General features: G+C 34.8%; 1 protein-coding gene across 1 annotated transcript in view; it reads right to left on the bottom strand.

Moving 5' to 3' along the window:
• Positions 1 to 278: 278 nt before the first annotated feature.
• The window catches only part of LOC148952887 (uncharacterized), a 53,598-nt gene continuing 33,354 nt past the window's right edge, over positions 279 to 20,522 (bottom strand). Inside the window, exons 2-6 of the mRNA XM_089087816.1 lie at positions 19,676 to 19,913; positions 14,688 to 14,828; positions 5,778 to 6,149; positions 4,668 to 4,893; positions 279 to 379 (exon numbers count right to left, since the gene is read on the bottom strand). Of these exons, the coding sequence (XP_088943942.1) occupies positions 279 to 379; positions 4,668 to 4,893; positions 5,778 to 6,149; positions 14,688 to 14,828; positions 19,676 to 19,870 (1,035 nt within the window). The 5' untranslated portion in view covers positions 19,871 to 19,913. The remainder of the gene's footprint in view (positions 380 to 4,667; positions 4,894 to 5,777; positions 6,150 to 14,687; positions 14,829 to 19,675; positions 19,914 to 20,522) is intronic.

Genomic DNA, 20,522 nt, shown 5'->3' with positions numbered 1-20,522 from the left:
TTGTTCTAAAGTCTTCAAATATTTATATTGGTGGAAAAGGCAGATTTGGTATGTTGAGCTCGTGATAGTTGCTTTTTTATTTGATTAATATCTAAAACGTCTTCTTTTTGTGGTGAAAGCATTTTCTCATTCTCATATTTGCCTGTTTTAACTTACTTTGACCCCTCTCCCCCCCTTCTGAAACAAAGTTGCTGTGAACAACTTCCGATTTTATTTCACAGAAGAAATTTAGCTGACAAAATATACTTACTTCTGTTTGCAATTCTTATTGCTTTTTCCTAGTCTCCATTCTGGTCGCACTCCTTCACGTTTTTATACAATGGAGGCAGGATGTTAGGATCGGCAAGTTTTGACATTGCAGGTATATGTATTTCTGCTTCTGTAAGAAAAATAATACTATGTCGAAAAATTTCGTAAGAAAAAAATATACACAAAAATCCAAAAAAAGACACAAAAAAAAAATAACATAATGTAAAAATGTGGGAAAGCCATCATAACCTGAATAAATTGTAAAGATAGCAAAGTATGACTTTTGAGTAATTATAAAGGAAACGAAGTATTAATTTTCTTTGAGTAAGGAAACAACATTACATTTCAATAAGAATACCTTTGATCCATCAAGAGCCATAAAATGCAAATACCGGACCTCCGTTTCAAACTCAAGGGGTCAATGGCAAGACGCATTACGTGACATGTATTACATGATAAAAACAGGATTTTTATAGAGAAAGCGGAAACTAGTATTTTGAAGAAAGAACTATTATTAGGATTACATCAAACTGGTCTCTGGCCAATGACAGGAAAGAAGAACAAAATAGTGAGAACTTAAAATAGGGATTCAGGAACGAAAACAAGGTAGTACTTTTTTGGTAATTGTTCAAATGGAACTTGTGTATTATAACGACCACAGAGTTTCACCCTCAAATCCTCTTCTAAAACATCTTCTAAAATCATCTTTTAAAATGTCTCTAACTGTTTCGCCGAAATAATTCCCTAAAATGTACACTATTATGGTTTCGTTAGAATCTCAATTTATCTCTCCGACTTAAAGATCAGTGAAGCCGTATTTAAAAACAGAATTTCTATCTCTTTAGACTCCCGCATAATTCCAAGATAACAAGTGATGTCATTTCTAATTCCTGTCACTAAAGATCAATGAAGCCTTATTTAAAAATAGAACATTAATTTTTCTCTCTGACCTATAGAGCGTTTATCCCTCAGACCTAAGATCAAAGAAGCCATACTTGTTTCTTTATTCCCCTTTTCGTAAATCAATAGTCCCCCTAGCGATTATGTAAATCAAGTTCTCAGAAATTCTCTCCCCTATCGTGAATCAATAATTCCCCTCGATTATGTAAATCAATTTCATCGAAACCATGAAACATCCATCAAAGTGAGAAAAGTCCTGTTTTTCTATTCTCACTGACAAAAACCATAAAACAGACATAAAATGATGTTGACATCCATGAATGTGAGAAAATTCCTGTTTTTTCATTCTCACTGACAAAAACCATAAAACAAACATAAATTGCTGTACTCGTCGCTGTTTTTTCATTCTCACTGACAAAAACCATAAAACAGACATAAATTGCGGTACTCGTCGTTTTTTTTTCCTTATCACTGACAAAAAACATAAAACAGACATAAATTTATGTTGACATCCATGAAAAAAATCAAATAAATTGACCAACACTCATAACCGTCGAAAAAAACATCCATCAAAGTGATTGGCTGAGAAGGAGACACGTGATCTAACTGTTTCCTAATTCCTGGAAACTCTTAACATTCGCCCCGAGCATGCACTTACAACAACAAAAACAATCAATTGATCTTGAAAGAAGAGGTCATTGACTCTGTCCCCGTTAGACTCAATAATCCAGAAAACATCCATCAAAGTGAGAAAAATACTTTTTTTCCATTCTCACTGACAAAAACCATAAAACAGACATAAATTGCTGTTTACATCCATGAAAAACATCAAATAAATTGACCAACACTCATAACCGTCCAAGAAACATCCATAAAAGTGAGAAAATTCCTGTTTTTTCAAGTGAGAAAAATCCTGTTTTTTCATTCTCAGTGAGAAAACCATCTCCCTAGGGACTCTATGCCCTTATATGGTGTGCTGTCACGAGCTCATGAGGCCTTTCTACTTCCATGTTTTATTTAATGGTTTTTTTTTGTATGGATGTTTTATGTTTATGGATGTAAGGATTTTTATTGTTCACCACACAAGCGGGCTATCATTCCATGTTTTATCTAATGATTTTTTTATTTTATGGATGTTTTATGTTTATGGTTGTAAGGATTTTTATTGTTCACCATATAAGCGGGCTATCATTCCATGTTTTATCTGATGTTGCTTTATCTACTGTGGAAGCTATTACCTCGTAGTATCTCCTCCAATTTGCCATATCCGAACGACAATCCTTTGTCCAAATGGAGATCCCATTTTTCCAATGAATTTTCTGAGCCTGATCCTGTTTTAGAGTCACAATTTTGTGACGAGCTCTGCAACTTCATTGATGAATCTCCTGACCTTGATTTTGTTGTTACTTGTCACGCAGTCATAAAAGCCATATCCCAACCTAAAAGGAAAGCGTCTTGTGGGATAGATAAGGTGAGCACTCTACACATCATTAATGGAAGTCATCTATTGGTGCGTCACCTTAGCCTTCTCATGCAAATTATATTTGTTACAGGTATTGTTCCTTCCTCGTTCTGCATTGGTGATCTGACTCCGATTCCCGAAAAAGGAAAATCTGAGCTGCAATGTTCCTCTTTCTGTCCCATCACGGTCTCTACTACGATATGCAAACTTTTCGAGCTCTTTTTTCTTGATGAGTTAAGACGAAAATGTTACGTTTAACCATATCAGTTCGGTTTTCAGGCTAATCTTGGCTGTTCTCATGCTCTTACAGCAGTTTTTACTGCCCTTGCCGACAATGAATCTTCGGGAGAAAGTATGATCCTCACCGGACCTGACGTTAAACGTGCGTTCGATTCCTTAATTCATTCGTCCATGCTTCTTCATATGGCAAGGCGAGGCGTAAACCCATCAGTTGTCCGTGTTCTCAGGGATTTATATAGGAATCTAAGAGTCCGTTTAAAAGTCCCATCCCGTTTCCCATGCAATCGGCTCTTCATCAATCCCAATATAATTGCATTAATTCTCGTGTAAGGCCAAACTCTTCGAATGCCTCGAATATGCTTGTGAATCCTCATTACCCAATCCTCGTTAAGAAAGGGACTACACAGGGAGCTATCACTTTCCCAAACCTGTTCAATAAGAGTGTCTTGAATGCTCAGGAAAAGTGTCTTCCTTCGTGCATTCTTGGGAAAATCAATATGTCTCTTATTTGTTATGCTGATGACATCTTGAATCTCAGCTGTACGATCCAGCGCATTGAGCAGAATTTCAAAATCCTCTAAGATGAATATTCAAAAATCGGGCTGTCTTTTAATCCTGAGAAATCCAAAGTTATCATTTTCAATTGGTAAAATCCCTCTACTTCTCTTCTAAATCTGGACGGTTCTCTTGTTAAACCCGCAGACCATATTACATGCCTGGACCTTCCAATTGGCACATCTATAGGCCACACACGTCATTTGCCGATTTCTCACGTTGAGCGTAAAATTAGCATTTCTTACGCTGTAATCGTAAAAAGCAAACTCCGTTTCAACCGTTATATTCTAGCATCCATTTACAACGCCACAGCCCTTCCACATCTGCTTTACATTGCTCCTTTCTGGAGATTCTTTACAGTTACAGATAAAAAGCACCTACGATCAATCTTCTTCAGATTTGCTAAATATCTTTTACATTTGCCCCCTTGGACAAGAAACCGTAAAATCATTCATTTGTATAAGCTAGCCGACCCTAATATTAGCATTAATAAATCTCTATCCCGTTTTCAAAGTAAGTTTAATTATCCATGATCACCAATTTGCTCACAATAGTCTGTTTGTATTAATATAATGTATGTAATGAATTTTTTTCTCTCTATTTTTTTGTTACATTAGTGATTTCTCCGTATATGTACCTTTTTTTGACGGGCAATAAATGAATAATAATAATAATAATAAGGTTAGTATTAATAAATATCTCTCCCGTTTTAAAAGAAACCTTTATTATCCTTTGGTTAGTATCATTGTTTGTATTAAGGTAATGAAGAGTTTTTTTTGTCATGTATTTGAATTTTCAATGTGTGTTTGTGTCCTTCTTCTTCTTCTTTCTTTTCTTTAGTTTTCTGTAGTGATTACTCCGTCTACTGTACCTTTGTTGTACCTTTTTTGACGGGCAATAAATGAATAATAATAATAATAAATAATATGGAGAATAATTGTATGTAACGCATTAGGCATGCAGACTCGCTATACTTTACCCCCACCCTTCCTAAGTTGCAAATATATAGCCCAAATTTGTTTCTAAAGTATTATATAATAATAATAATAATAATAATAATACTTTTATTTTCCCTCAGGATCCACTGAGGAGTACATTAAATAAATATAAAACATAAAGACACAACTTACAATTAACAAGACCAGAAATACTGATTAATATAACCATCCACGTTAATCGGTCATATTTTTTCCAAAAAACGGGAATAAATTTCTATATTCAAGATAATTTCGAGCCTTTTGAACTAAAAGCTTACACTTACTCTTTATTACATCAAGAGGGTCCTTTTTTCCATGCATATGTTTTAAAGAAGTATTACGAGCACTTAGCGGAGAGTCTAGTAGAAGTTGAAGGTATCTAAAATACGCAACTTTAATTTGAGATGAAGCAGAAGATGGAAAAGTTTTCAAAATCACCGCTGGAGAGCTAATCAAAGGTAGAACCATTGACTGATACAGTCTAGCTAATATATCCCTTTTCTTATTATCCTGCAGATGAACGAGGGAAGCCAACGTCTTTCTTATCTTAACTTCCCGATGGCTTATTATTAAAATAGGTGATAGTCTTTTTACAGAAGAATATGGGACACGGAGATATATCACCGAATATATCTCGATCATTACCGAAAATCCGATGAAAAATCCGATTATTACTGCAATCAAGAGGAGGAGAGCCAAGAGGGTCAAATCACAAAATACTGGCATTTCGCCAGGTTAATTTCTAGTCCTTTTTTGTTTAACTCCTTCGCTAAAACCTTATAATTTTCAATCAGCACAGTCTTTGACCGACTAAGTAAAATAATGTCATCAGCATAAGCCAAATAACTAATTTCAACTGCTAAGTAAATCAGAGAGGTTTTTAATGAAACAAAAGAATCTTTTAGACACAAACTGAAAATAGACGACGATAATATCCCCCTCTGTCTAACCCCTTCCTAAGTTTAACTTTAAGTCTAGAATACCACGAACGAAAAACATCGAAAACACGAAAAATATATTTTTATCTTACTTTGGTATATTTCATTAGGATTGATCAGAAGAACATTAGGTAGGGCGTATATCATACAAGTACCTATATAATCAATCTGGAAAATCAAGTTTAAAGCCAAAACAAAATGTGTTTATGGAATTTACTTATTTGTTAATCTGATTAAACTGGCTTTAGAAAGTTGGAATTAATTTTTAGTAATTATTTTCATTGTAGGTAATGATTCTTAATTACAGAAAATTTAATTAAAGAGTAGTTGAAAAAAAAAGTCAATAGAAATTCATATTTAAAAAAATTGTATTTTAAAGCGTTGTAAATAGATTTGACTTTAGAATGGCTTATATACACTATTTAAATTTGTATATAAAATTTTTATATCACTTACCCTTTTCAGCATATTAACTTCATCATTCGTGTATATAATCAATCCGGAAAAGAGAAGGTACACTATGGAAGCAATTCCTCCAATTAAAATCACCACCCAGTCTTTCTGAACGGGCATAAATGAGTAGATAGCACTTATCACGTAAAATGCCCAGGGCAAATGTGTACCATTATCTGCACTGAACACATAAAAGGATTGCAAACCAATATCTAGTCCTAATAGCACTAGAGGAATCACAATAGACACAATAGTATAAAAATAAGGCAGTCTTTGAGTAAGTTGTTCCCTGAAAACTATCAGGAATAAAACGAAGCTAAGGATGAATAAGACGGCTTGAACGATGACGTCTGGCAGAGATCGCAGCAAGTAATCCTAAAAATTATATTGAATAGAAACCAAATGTATAGGGGGTTTTGGGGAAGCAAAGGTCGGCCATGGGAATCTTGGGGGTACTTACGTGTTATAGCAACCACACTTAAGTTCTTGATCTGAGTAAAACTGGTTGCTCTATCTACATATGGGGATAATTAGCTTAGTCTCAGTGAGATTAACTACAATACAGGTATAGTTTCCATAATTTTGTTACTAAAGTATTATATTTTCATTGTATTTTGGTATATTTCATTAGGATTAAACTAACTTCACTTCTTTGGTGTGGTTGCTATAACACGTAAATGCCATCTTGTATGCTGAAATCACCGTTCGGATTTGCGTTACTTATTCTATTCGCTTATCAGAATTATTCTATTCGATAACTGGTTGGGAGAATTTTGACATTTTAAAAACTGAATAGACGCTCTTTTGGAAAGTTCTTTTGGCAGTATTACAGTTTCGTTCGTTCTGCCACGCTGAACTAGGAAAATAAATAAGCGAAACAAATTAGTTAAATTTTAAGATACTTTCTGTTGATGAGAATTCAAACAATAACAAACTGTTCGTTCCCAACGCCAAATGTACCTTTAAGAAAAAGCTATATTTTCACAAACTTTTTGGTGCCATACGTTTTTGGTTTATTTTCGACTGATTTTCGATTGAAGTTTTTTTTTTAACATCCCTCGTATCATCGATATGTCTTTTTGATAACCTGTATATTCATACCCTTGATGTAAGTTTTATCTTAGTAATAGTAGTAGTAGAAGTAGTAGTAGTAATAGTAGTAGTAGTAGCAAATGTAGCAGCGGTAGAATAATAGTAGTAGCGTGCACATATTGCCTTTTGGTCAATTGATCTTCACATTTAAGCATTCTCTAAAAGTCCCAACTTAACACACAATCCATTATTGACATACCCCATTTTGACAACCTGCATGCACATCCTATCTTTTGATTTAGTGCAAATTTTCTCTAAATGTTCTCTCACATTTTCAACTTCATTCGCTTAGCCTTAATAGTACAAATATCATAGCAGTAGTGGTGGTAGTAGGAGAAATAGCAGCAGTAGTAGCGTTGTACTAGTAGTAGTAGAAACAGTAGTAACAGCAGTATTAATGACAGTAGTAGCATGTACATGTTCCCTTTTGGTCAGTTGAACATCCACTTCACGACACCTGGAGGTTTCATCTTGATATAGTAAGTGATTCCAAAAATATTGCTATATGTTTCCTTTTGATTTCCTTTTGACACCCTTTTCATCTTAATACTCTAATCCTTATAAGTAGGTGGAATTGAATTAGTAGTTTGAGTAGTTTAGTAGCAGTTGTAGCAACAGTAAAAGTGGCAGTGGTAGTAGGGCTAATAGTAGTATACACGTATTACCTATTGGTCAATGGATCTTCCCCTTTAAGCACTCTGAAAGTTCGGACTTAATACCCAACTCCATTGTTGAGAGACTGCCTTTTGACAAGTTGAACGCATATAGTGTGTTTTGATTTTGTTCAAATTCCCCCTCAAAATTCTGTCAAATTTTCAGCTTCATACGCGTAGCCTTAATAGTACTAGTATCATAGTAATAGTGGTAGTAGTAGGAGCACTAGTAGCAGTAACAGTGCTGTATTTGTAGTAGTAGTATCAGTAGTAGTAGCAGTATTAAATACAGCAGTAGCAGCTACATGTTGTCTTTTGGCCAGTTGAACATCTCTCATGATGCCCCAGAACTTTCATCCTGATACGCCAAGCCGTTCCAAAAATATTGGTGATATGCCTGTATCAGCAATCAGCATGTATATAACAAGTTTTGGTTCATTACAAATTTCCCTTCAAAGGTTCCTCAGATTTTCTTGTTTTGGCTTAGTTTAACACTCCACTCAACATTCTCTGAAAGGCTCACTGGAATATCCTTCGTCTTTTGGAAAGTAAAGGTCAAAACACGCCCACCTTTCTCAATAACATATACTATGTATAAACAGTAAACAATGGACCAATTGTCTAACTTGCAGAACTTGTCTTGAAGATTGGGAGGACATCCTCAAAGATATAATTACTTGACCTCTCAACAATGCTCAACAAAATAGCAGTCTCAAAATTTTGATTGGATGTATTTTGGGAAGTGATAGGCGTGGGAGGAGGGGGGGTGGTTGGTTCCTCATATCCCTCTTGACTCTTAAAAGACAACTAGAACTTCCAACTTCCCATCAAATGAGCCCCATTCGATGTTAATACGACCACCCATTCCATACAAAACTTATATGCTCCCGAGGCATAGCTTACAACCCCTGCCCATGGGCTCTGGGGGGTTGTGTCAACCTTGGGGGAATTGTTACCTTGTCTTTTGGACTATTTTGGACAAAATGGCCATCTCACAGTTTTGATCAGATGTGTTTGGGGAAAAGAAAATGTCATAGGAAGGGGGGGGGGGTAATTGCCCTCAATCAGTTTTTACTTCTAAAATGGAACTATAACTTTCAATGTCAGATCAAAAGAACCTCATCTAAAGTTTATAAGACCACCGCTTCCATAAAAACCTTACATGACCCAGGGGTATAACTTACAACCCTTGTCCCCCGTTTCTAGGGGGTTGCGTCAACCCCAAAGGCCTTTTTATTTGATCTTTGGATTATTTTGAACGAACTATCTATCTCAAAATTTCTATCGGATACATTTGGGGAAAAGAGTACGTTTAGGGACTAGTTTCCATCTGATCACTTATACTCTTAAAAAAGGCACTAGAACTATTTATTTCCAATCGCATGAGCCCCTTCCCAAGTTTATATGACCATCTCTTCCATAAAAACCGTATATGTTAGTACTGGGCAACAGTAGTGTTGGGGCTCTACGTCCAGAGGTGATATCTCCTCAGGCCATTTGAATGCTATGCAATACAGAGGATATAACCTTATTTGGGCACTACTAAACTAGAGCATTGACCTACTTACATAGCCTTCCGCCGAGGCAGTTATCTAAAGCTTTTGTGAGAATGACATACATGTTCCTGTCAGGATATGATTAGCAAACATTCTATTTTCATTGATTAAAAGCAATGTCCAGTTATTGTAATACTTAATATTCAAGTCGTGCAAATTATATGAATAAACGTTTTGTCTTTTGAAAATATTGTTTAGCATTGGAGTATGTAGAAAATTGAAATTGATAAAGTTTTATATATTTTGAACAATGATACGGCAGCCCTTGGTCATCCATGTCCCAACCTACTAGGGGTCCAATGTCCCCTCCCCCAACTTTTTGCAACCCCTTTTTTTACTTAATTTTTTGAATTTTTTTTTAATCCAAATTTTTTTTGTTTTTTTTTTATTTATAAATATTTTCCTTTTTTCATGCCTTAAAATGACACAGAATAAAATGAAAACAAAAAAATCACTTGTGATATTTTCGCAATAAGAAATCAAGATAATATAGATATGTTAGTCGTGATTTTTACTATTCGGAAAATAATGTTTGTAGTAACACTTCTTTTTTGACTTAAATTTTTTTTTACTTTGAATTTTTTTTCCACTTTTCTTACCTTTTTTGAAAAGTATTGATTAGTATTGGGGTACACATAAAGTCGAAATTAATAAATTCAAATATATTTTAAGCGATAATACGAAAGCCCTATGAGGAAATGATAGAATAAACTCCTTTTAAAAGTATTGCTTAGTATTGGGGTATATATGAAGTCAAGAATAACAAAGTCATATATATTTTAAACGATGATAAGACAGCCCTATGAGGGAAATGATTCAATAAAGCCTTTTGAAGAGCACTGTCTAGCATTACGGTATGCACAAAGTCAAAATTAAAAAAGTCATAAATATTTTAAGTGATGATACGGCAGACCTATTTGGGAAATGATACAATAAAGCCCATTGAAGAGTACAGTTTACTATTGGGGTATGCATAAAGTCGAAAATAATAAAGTAATATGTATTTTAAGCGAAGATACGACATCTCATATTAGGAAAATGATACAATAAAGCCTTTTGAAAAGTATCGCTTAGTATTGGGGTATGCATAAGGTCCAAATTAATAAAGACGTATGTATTTTAAGCAATATATAACAGCCCTATGAGGGAATGATACAATAAAGCCTTTTGGAAAGTAATGCTTAGTATTGGGGTATACATAAATTCAAAATCAATAAAGTCGTATACATTTTAAGCGACAATACGAAAGACATATGAGGAATACGATACAATAAACCCTTTTGAAAAGTATTCCTCAGTATTGGGTTATACATAAAGTTGAAATTAACAAAGTCGTATATATTTTAAACAAAGATATATTACTTTAAGCGATGATATATTTCCCTAAGAGGGAAATGATAAATAAAGTCTTTTGAAGAGTATTGTTTACTATTGGGATATGCATAAAGTTGAAATTAAAAAGTAATATGTATTTAAGCGAAAATACGACACCCTATATGAGGAAAATGATACAATAAATCCTTTTGAAAAGTATTGCTTAGTATTGGGGTAAAAATAAAGTCGAAATTAATAAAGTGTTTTAAATTTTAAGCGATAATATGACAGCCCTATGAGGGAAATGGTATAATAAAGTTTTTTGAAGAGTATTTTTTATTATTAGGGTATGCATAAACATGAAATTAATAAAGCCATTTTAGGCTTTGATACAACGGCCCTATTGGTAAAATGATGTAATAAAGCCTTTAGAAGAGAATTGCTTAGTATTGGAGTACGCATAAAGTCGAAATTAGTAAAGTCTTATGTATTTTAAGCGATGATATGACAGCCGTATTTGGTAAATGATAGAATAAAGCCTATTAAAAAATATTGCTTAGTATTGGGGTAGACATAAAAATCGAATCTAAAAAAGTCAAATATATTTTAAACGATGATACGATAGCTTCATGAGGGAAATGATAAAATAAAGCCATTTGAAGAGTATTGTTTAGTATTGGGGTATGCATAAAGTCAAAATTAATAAAGTCGTATACATTTTAGGTGATGATACGACAGCCCTATGTGGGAAAAATACAATAAAGCCTTTTGAAGAGTATTGCTTAGTATTGAGATATGCATAAAGTCAAAATTAATAAAGTCATATATATTTTAAGCGATGATACATTTCCCTAAGAGTGAAACGATACAATAGTCTTTTGAAGAGTATTGTTTACTATTGGGATATGCATAAAGTTGAAACTAAAAAAGGAATATGTATTTTAAGCGAAAATACGACACCCCATATGAGTAAAATGATAGAATAAATCCTTTTGAAAAGTTTTACCTAGTATTGGGGAATAAATAAAGTCAAATTTAGTAAAGTCTTATAAATTTTAAGCGATAATATGACAGCTCTATGAGGAAAATGATATAATAAAGCCTTTTGAAGAATATTTTTTAGTATTAGGGCATAACTTTTAATAAGAAATGTCTGAAAATTATTTTGGGGGAGATGGGGCAATGACAGGGGGGTGTCGTAGGGGTGCCAGAGAGTAGTTATAGCGTGGTACTGTGGCGTGAATTGCTTGCGAAAACCCGAATAAATGACTTGAAGTAAAGCTTTTAACAACAAATGTCTGAAAAGTGTGTTGGGAGAGATGGGGCGATGAGAGAAGTGTGTCACAGGGGCAATAATGGTGTAACATTGTGAGGTGAAATGCTTAGAGTATCAAACACTAGTTAAGAAAGGGGGGCATCTCTGTTTTCAAAAATATAGTGTTTAATGGGATTCTTTAGCTTATTTTCGGGGCGAAAAGGTTGAAAAGCTCCTAGAGGGGTGAGGAGTGGTACCAAACGGGTGCTGGTGGGGAGTGGAGTGATGAGGGCTGGTATGAGTGTGAAAACAGTGTGGTATCGTCATTCCGCTCTGGGCCATAAGTATAATTTTTTACGGTTTGCGTATCTATCCTTCTCGAAAGATGATCTTCCAACCTCTCCCATTAGCTGTCATTGCTTAAGATGTGCACCACCGTTATTAAGCAGCATCTGCCTGTGTACCATGCTCAGAGGGGGGGGGGGGTCCCCCATGGGGTTCTGGAGTCTAGCCTGTAAGATTTAATGGCGTCAGTCATATTAGACCTCGTCACGGAAATCCTAGGGGTCAAAAAATGGCTAGGAATCATGCTAATACAGAAGAAGTATTAGAACTCCGGGAATTCCTGGTTATCTGTCAGGGGTGGGAATCTTGCCAGATGAACGCTAGAAACAGGGATGCTGTGACGTCAGAGGAGGGCATATCCCAGAAATTCTATGTTAATTTCCCTATTTTTACTACTTTTTACAATATCTCGAGTGAGAACATTTTTGAACCTCCTTTATCACCTAGCCGAAGTCCGGATTCCGTACCCGGAATGAGTAAACACTAACCAAGCTCCCCCACAGTGCGCGGGAAGGGTGGGAACAACAATTTCTCGAAAAAGAATTTCCCCTTTGCGTGTTTTCATATTTTTGCTTAAAAATGTGCCCTGGGTAGCTTAAGGACTGAGACAAACCGTTCGCTGGACTGGACACACCCTTGAAGGTGGCCAGTGAGCGGGCCGTTACCCTAGTGAAGGGAGGGTCGCTGCGGGCTAACAATAAAAATTAGAAAACATTTAAAAATTAGACACTTGAAATTTACCACTTTACGCAACGAAAAAAATAAACATAAATGACTAAAAAAAACGCAGTACTGAGCTGGCGACAGAAAAAAAGGCCCTCTCCCCAAACAGACACCCCCCTCCCCTGGAGTTCACTTCCCTCATCTTTCCTTAAATCACGCTTGTTATTGTTTATATTTTATCCTTTTATAACCCACAATAATGCCTAAAAATTGCATCTATTATCAAAGCGCCCTCTCAAAATAAATGCTAGGTGGAAGGTGGAACCTATTGTTAGGATATTTATATTGTAAAACATTCATAAGTTTAACTCAATGAAAAAGGGGTATTTCCTTAAACGCTCTTAAAACAATTTAAATCCATCTCTAATATCACTCCCCCTCCCCCTAACCTCCCGTGGGCTGCATGCTAGGACCCCCAATTTTCAGTGATACAGGGTTCTTATTTTTGCGTATATCTTTTTGGCTTTTTTCAACTTTTATTTTTGTCGTGTTTTTTATCTGTCTTTTTCTATGTTTTTAATATTGTTTGTCAATTTGTTTGAAATAATAAAACCTTTACTTTACAATGTCTGTGCTTTTAAGATGTATTTCTTAGCACTAGTAAGGTACGCATTTCCCTTTAATAATGTCTTGAGAACAAAGTTTCCGGGAGCGTGTCAAATTTTGAGAGTAACACGTCATTCTAGTGTTTGCCAAAAATGGGGAATATTAGGTATCACGCATTAGGTTAATTTTAGAATATTCAGAGTAGGACAAAATACTGGAAATAGCGGTCTAGTCTTCTCGGTTAAGGCACAGTTCTAATGGAAGAAAATCGACCTTTAGAGTCCTGGTGGGGTCAAGAACTAAGGAAAAAGAACGAAAAAAAAGCATTGTATTTTTCGGACGAAGAAATAAAAAGTCATAAGGAGGAAAAAATGTGTTGAGGAATTCGGGCGGAAAATGTCAAAAAACGTTTTATCCGGCAGTGATGGATGCACAATCATCACGTGACCTTCCATAAAATGTGTGCCGCCATTAAGTTAATGAAAGAAAAAAACTTTTTACGTTTCGGCTAAAAATAAAAATGTCAAAATAATTATTACTTGACAGTGTTGCATAATCATTACGTAAGGTGCGAGCTGTTGCTACGTTACAAGCGGGGATTCCCCAATGAGTTCCCGTAGCGGGGTTACATAAAATTGCGTCAAGCATAATACACTTGACCGTTTGAAACGGGGTAGGTCGTGTGACCTCAATGGAGTCCAGAGGGATTTGTCACGGAGTCTTGCCAAGTGTGTTCCCTTTAATAGAACTGATGACTGCGTTGTGCAGGTGCGATAGGTTATGAGCTCCTCTTGCTAATTGAACTTTTGTATTATCCCGATCACATCCCAAATAATCATATTCATAGGCCTGGAATTCCAGGAAGCCTGCCAGGGGTGGGAATCTTGCCATGATAGGAATCTCGCCAGGGCGGTAATCTTGCCAAGGGTGTTGTGACGTCAGAGGGCTGTCGTAGAAATCTAATGCTATTTTTCCTATGGCTGCCGTGACGTCAGAGGGCTCCCTTGGGAATCCTGTCAGCTAGAAACAGGGGTGTGTCACGTAATGAATCATGCGCTTGAAATCTTGCCAACCATCCGCTAGAAACAGGAGGGAGGGGTTAGGAGCTCCTCCTGTTAATTGAACTTGTGTATTATACCAACCACATTCCAAGTAATCGAAGCATCCCAGGACTCTTGCCAAGGATGGAAATCTTACCAGGGATGGGAAGTTACATAAAATTGCGGCACCTGGTCACTAAAGGAGAAATCCATATAGGTGTTGTAGAAAGTAGTAAGGGGATACTACTCACCTATTTCTCAATGTATTATTAATCGATCCAAAACACAAGATGAACAATATCTTATAGCTAAATGACAAACGTACGAATGTTTTGATTTGAGAAATCCAAAATAAGTGAATATCAGAAAAGTAAAAAATTTGAACTTACTGTATTTATTGCTAGAAGGAATATTATTGTTGCAATACTGACGATCATTTGCATTATCAGGAACCGTTTCAGAGATGCATGCAAAAGACGCCGATTAAACTTTATATAATTTTCTTCGATGTTTGTTCTATCAAATTCTTTCTGAAAAAAATGTAATTTTTTAATACAACATATGCACCATAACTATTGATAAAGGATTCCATAACTATAAACCCTCCCAAAGTTGGGAATGTACATAACCTGTATAGAGGAGAGACTAAGTAAAATAAATAAGTAATGGTGCATGGTATGCACCATTTGTTAAGCTGCATTCGAAGCAGAAGTGTTTTTAGGGGAGAGACAGAGAAAACACTTGCCCAGGGCACAGAAATTTTAGGGGCGCAAAATTTCAAACAAATAATCTAACGGTTATAGTCATTCTGTAATTTTGAAATTTTATTAATAAAGTAGAAGGCGCAGTTAATAAATGAAAATAATTAATAAATTAACAATTAATTAGAACAAATAATTAAATAATTAAAGTATTTAAATTAATATAATTAATAATAATTGAATAATTTCAATTGCAAATAAAAGACAGACTACTAATTACTAATTTGTTAAGCTGCATTCAAAGCAGAGGTGTTTTTAGGGGAGAGACAGAGAAAACACTTGCCCAGGGCACAGAAATTTTAGGGGCGCAAAATTTCAAACAAATAATCTAACGGTTATAGTCATTCTGTAATTCGAAATTTTATTAATAAAGTAGAAGGCGCAGTTAATAAATGAAAATAATTAATAAATTAACAATTAATTTATATAAATAATTAAATAATTCAAATATTTAAATTAATATAATTGATAATAATTGAATAATTTCAATAGCAAATAAAAAATAGATTATTAATTAATTAAGAACTTGAAAATAATTCTGTTAATAAATGAAACTATTGGTAAAATCTAACCTGAAAATTTTGTGGGAGACAGGGGGCGCATATTAATATTTTGCCTCGGGCGCAAGAGAGGCCAGAATCACCACTGATTCAAAGGAAGGATCAGAAGGGTAGTGTATGTTCTATCAGTCTTGGATCCACTTGATCTACACTACATCCTCCATCCAATCCACCCTTTGAGAACAGCTTTGATAATTTCTTAAGAAGGGCAAAAATGACAGATACGACCTTTACGTATTTCAGTGATGATGTTACATGAAGAGGAATTAAGGCCCTTAGCTAATATAGGGGTGGGGCTACAGTCCATTTAGGCTATTGTTATCCCTCAGATGATTTTGAACAGATTAACTAAGATGATTTAAATACTTCATTTTTTATAGCATTTTGTTTAAAGTCAACTTACATTCTATTTCAAAGGAGCTGTAAGTCTGCATATATAGTTGTATATAAATATCTGTATATTAGATACTAGATTTCTATTAGATTTACTCTTATATAAGATATTTTAAGTAGACGTTTGACAAAAATATATATAAATATAATTAAAAAATAGGCAAAGAAAACGAGGGTGGCTTTCAGTCACTGGACACACCGCCAGAAGCGAAAAGACAAAAGCAGATATTTCCTGAAAGATTCCGCCGAGCCTTTCTCATAGCTCCAAAAAAAGGAAAAAGAATAAAACAAAAAAACCTTTTGAAGTGAACTGTAGCAGAGCAAAAGAAACACTTCTTTCTGCTATCTTACAGTTCAATTCAAAAGGTTATTTTTTTAGCGCTGAGGACGGCTTCGCGGAAGCTTTTGTGGAGCTTCTTTGGTTTCGGGTGGCTTTTTTGGTTATTTTTTAAATTATATTTTCTCGTTTCTTTGTCAAACGTTAAGTATGCCCAGTGTGGTCTTAGAACGTGTTATATGTAGAACAAGGTATGCTTATTCATCACAGTAGCCTCAAGCTAGCATTCGCATGTCATGAATGAGTCCATACTTGCTAATTATGACAAAACGAAAAAAATATCTTTTTATATTGTTAAGGGGGTTTTAATCTGCACTGAGAACGATTGAACGGAGGTCACAACCAAAAGATTTGCCTAGTATCCTTCTTCTTTCACTGGCTTCTTCTTCTTTTTTCTTCTTTTTCTTTTTTTTCTTTTTTCTTCTTTTTTCTTCGTTTTCGTTTTTCTTCTTTTTCCTTTTTCTTCTTTTTTTCTTCTTTATCTTCTTTCTTCTTTTTATCTTCTTTTTCTTTTTTCTTCTTTTTTTATTCTTTTTTTCGCTACTATTTTTCGTTTCAAAAAAAGATAACAAAAAACAAGGAACATCCAAAGTAGCAAGTGCTACTTCAAGGTCAATACATTTAATGTAAAAAAGGTCAAGCAGAAAAAAAAACTACTGATTAAGATAATGAAAAAAGTACTGCACAAAGGAATTACGACAATACATAGATAATTTATTTATATAGGTAATTTATTAGGCAATTTATTTGCAAAATGACGGCCATACAAGAGAGTATCTACTAATTACGTACTTGGGATAGTAAATTAATGAATATAGTATAACAGGAGCACAATAATCAAAAAGAAAAAACGAAAACAATACAAATAGTATTCTTTTATGGGGTATAATTTTTTTTGCCTTAAATCTACTTTTAATTTCGCTGGATTTTGGCTAGTTCTGTTGCATACTAGTGCATCTTTGATGCTGGCAATCCTATCACGGTATTTCTTTGTTTAATTAGATTAATCTTTAAAAAAATCCGCAAAAAAATTGTTAAAAGACAAGTAAAGACCATATTAAACTTGATGTCAGCAAAAATAAACTCTACAATAGTTCAAACTCAAAATGACCAGATACTACTATTATAGAATAAATGAAACCCAAAACGAACAGAAATTAAACAATCAATCATAGCGAACAAACATACAACAGGTACCGTAAGAATGAACAAATGAATCTTAAAACGAGAAAAACTTAAATTGGCTATGCAAATCAAGCTTAAAATGAAGAAAAAAATCTTTTGCTGTTAAAGAATAAATAAAACCCAAAACGAACAGAAATTAAATAAACAACCATAGTAAACAAACATGCACCAGGAACTAATACAAATGAATAAATACATCTTAAAACGAGTAAAGCTTAAATTAAGTATGCAAATCAAAATAAAAACGAACAAAATAACTACAAACAAGTTTCGCTACTGCTCCCTTCTTTAACTGTAAAAGTATAAAGCCTACTGCATCGTTGACACCCTACTGAAAACGGATTGTATTACAAATACTCGTATTTTCTTCTGCAATTATTACAACACTGAAAATAAAATGAAAATTACAGTGAAACAAAATCTTCAACTGATGAGCTTTCAGCAGTTAAAATATGTATATCATTGTATATCAAATATTAAGCTAATTTCATTAGTTCTTTCCAATATGACCACTGCTTCCATAAAAACCTTATATGGCCCCGAGGTATAACTTACAACCCTTCCCCCAGACTCTAGAGATTTTGTCAACCCTGAAGGCATTGTCATATGATCTTTGAACTATTTTGAAAATAGTTCTCAAAAGTTAGATCAGATGCATTTTGGGAAAAGAGGACGTGAGGAGGGGGGGCTATTTTCCCTCCGATCACTTTTGACTGTTTAAAGGGAAATAAAACTAAAGGGGAAACGAGCGGCCTCCAATGTTTCTACCGCCATCTTTTGCATTAAAACCTTATATCCCCTGAGGAATAAGTTACAACCCTTGCTTCAGGGTTCTAGGGGTTGCATCAACCCAGAAGGTATTGTTATATAATCCTTGGACTGTTTTGAACACAATGACTATCTCGAATTTTCGATCGGATGTATTTGAGGAAAAGAGGGCGTGGTGGGGCTATTGCCCTCTGATCGTTTTTGGCTCTTAAAGTGGGAAACTCGAACTTTCAATTTCCTACCAAATGAGCCTCCTCCAAAATTTATACGACCATTACCTTCTATAAACATTATGTGCCCCTGAGGAATAATTTTAAATCCTTGACCCTGGAATTTACGGGGCTGTGTCAACCCCCGGGCCATTGTTATATGATATATGGATAATTTTGAAAAAAATGGCTATCTCAAAATTTATATCAGATGCATTTGGAGAAAATAGTACGCTGGGAGGTGGGCTAGTTGTCATCCGGTCACTTTTGACTCTTAAAATGGAACTAGAACTTTCAATTTTCAATCAAATGAACCCCTTCCCAAATTTATACAATCACCCCTTCCTTGGTGCCATGTTAAGAAAAAAAAAGAAATGTGGGCGAAAATCAGTAAAACATAAGCTATATTGTCGCAGTACGACATGGCAACACTGGTAAAAATGCCGTGCTGCCTTAAAAACTTGAAAATTTTGAACCAAGCCAAGAAGAAAAATATTAGAAAATTGTTGTCCTTAGGTCTGAATAGCCCTAAGATGAGTCCAGGCTTCCTTCCAAGGCTGGGTAACAGGCTTGCTAACTGTCCCTGTTTAAAGACCTTGTAACTGAAACGCTGACAATTGTCGTCACCCTGTGAGACATGAATGGTCCTCGAGGATCTTTGTTTTTATTTCAAAATAACGCCTTTATTGCTGTTATAGGCAATATGTAATCGAAGAAGATCCTAATTTTAATATAATATGTCAAGTTTAATATATCAAGTTATATATCTAGTACTACTACTAGCACAAAGAAGGAAAAACGAGCAAAATGGGGTTTTTAAAGGCCAAATGAAAATACTGAAAAAACACAACAAAACGAATATTTCGAGGGGAGAAACGCCTCTCCTATTCAGCGCAAAACGAAACGGTACCTGGAGAAATCTGGGGAAGATAAAAAGAAAGGATGTGCGAAAGCGCAGGATGGCTTGCCCCCCCCCCCCATTGTACTTCCTGGCTGAAAACCAATGAAATGGAGATCAGTACCACCAGTAAGGACCGTAAAGCTCAATGCCATATTATTTATCTTTATTTACCTAAAACAAAATATAAATAGAACGCTACAAACAGTTGCCCACTTGAAAGTAAACAACTAACAGCTCAAAATAATGTTACTAGAAGTACATACTCTGAGGTAAGAGGGCAGCCACATTTTACCATCTTCATCCATTTTAGAAAGTCCTTCATATATTGTATCAGCTCCCTGAGACGCCCCTTGAATTGATATAACACTGTTGCGGGCCATCCGGGCAATATAATCTTTTGGAGTGCCTTGAAAACTTCCACCTTCATAGTAATCCAAGTTGAGTTCCACGTCCGCCATCTCTAAGAAAGTATATTAATTGCCTAGAGTGCAATATCAATTCCTGAAAGTAATTGTTATTTCTTATTATTACATATTTTTTTTGCGTTTTATTTTTCTTAACTAGTAGAGATTGAATGTAAATATCAGGTTATTTTTGAAACCTGAAAATACCAATGCCATTGAAAATTAAATGTGATTATTTAAATTGGCTATCCGGAAAATTTCAGCGCCATATCAATGTTTAAAAATTTGGACAAAATCAATAATGATATTTCTAATGAAAAATGCGGTTTTTGATCGTACTTGGCACCAAATTAAAAAAAAAAAAAAAATGTGGGTGAAAATCAGCAAAACATAAGCTATATTGTCACACTACGAAATGGCAAGACTGGCGAAAATGTCTTGCTGCCCTAAAAACTTAAAAATTTTGAACCAATACAAGAAGAAAAATATTAGAAAATTGTTGTCCCTAGGTCTGAATAGCCCTAAGATGAGTCCAGGCTTCCTCGCAAGGTTGGGTAACAGGCTTACTAACTGTCCCTGTGTAAAGACCCTGTAACTGGAACGCTGGTAATTGTCATCACCCTATGGGACATTAATGGCCCTCGAGGATCTTTGTTTTTATTTCAAAATAACGCCTTTATTGCTGTTATAGGGAATATGTAATCGA

Source organism: Artemia sp. Qi Xiang Cuo, chromosome 4 (genome assembly GCF_049724085.1).
Source record: "Artemia sp. Qi Xiang Cuo chromosome 4, ASM4972408v1, whole genome shotgun sequence".
NCBI classification, from domain to species: domain Eukaryota; kingdom Metazoa; phylum Arthropoda; class Branchiopoda; order Anostraca; family Artemiidae; genus Artemia; species Artemia sp. Qi Xiang Cuo.
Note: the sequence above shows the minus strand (reverse complement) of the source record. Positions and strands in the feature narration are given on the sequence as shown.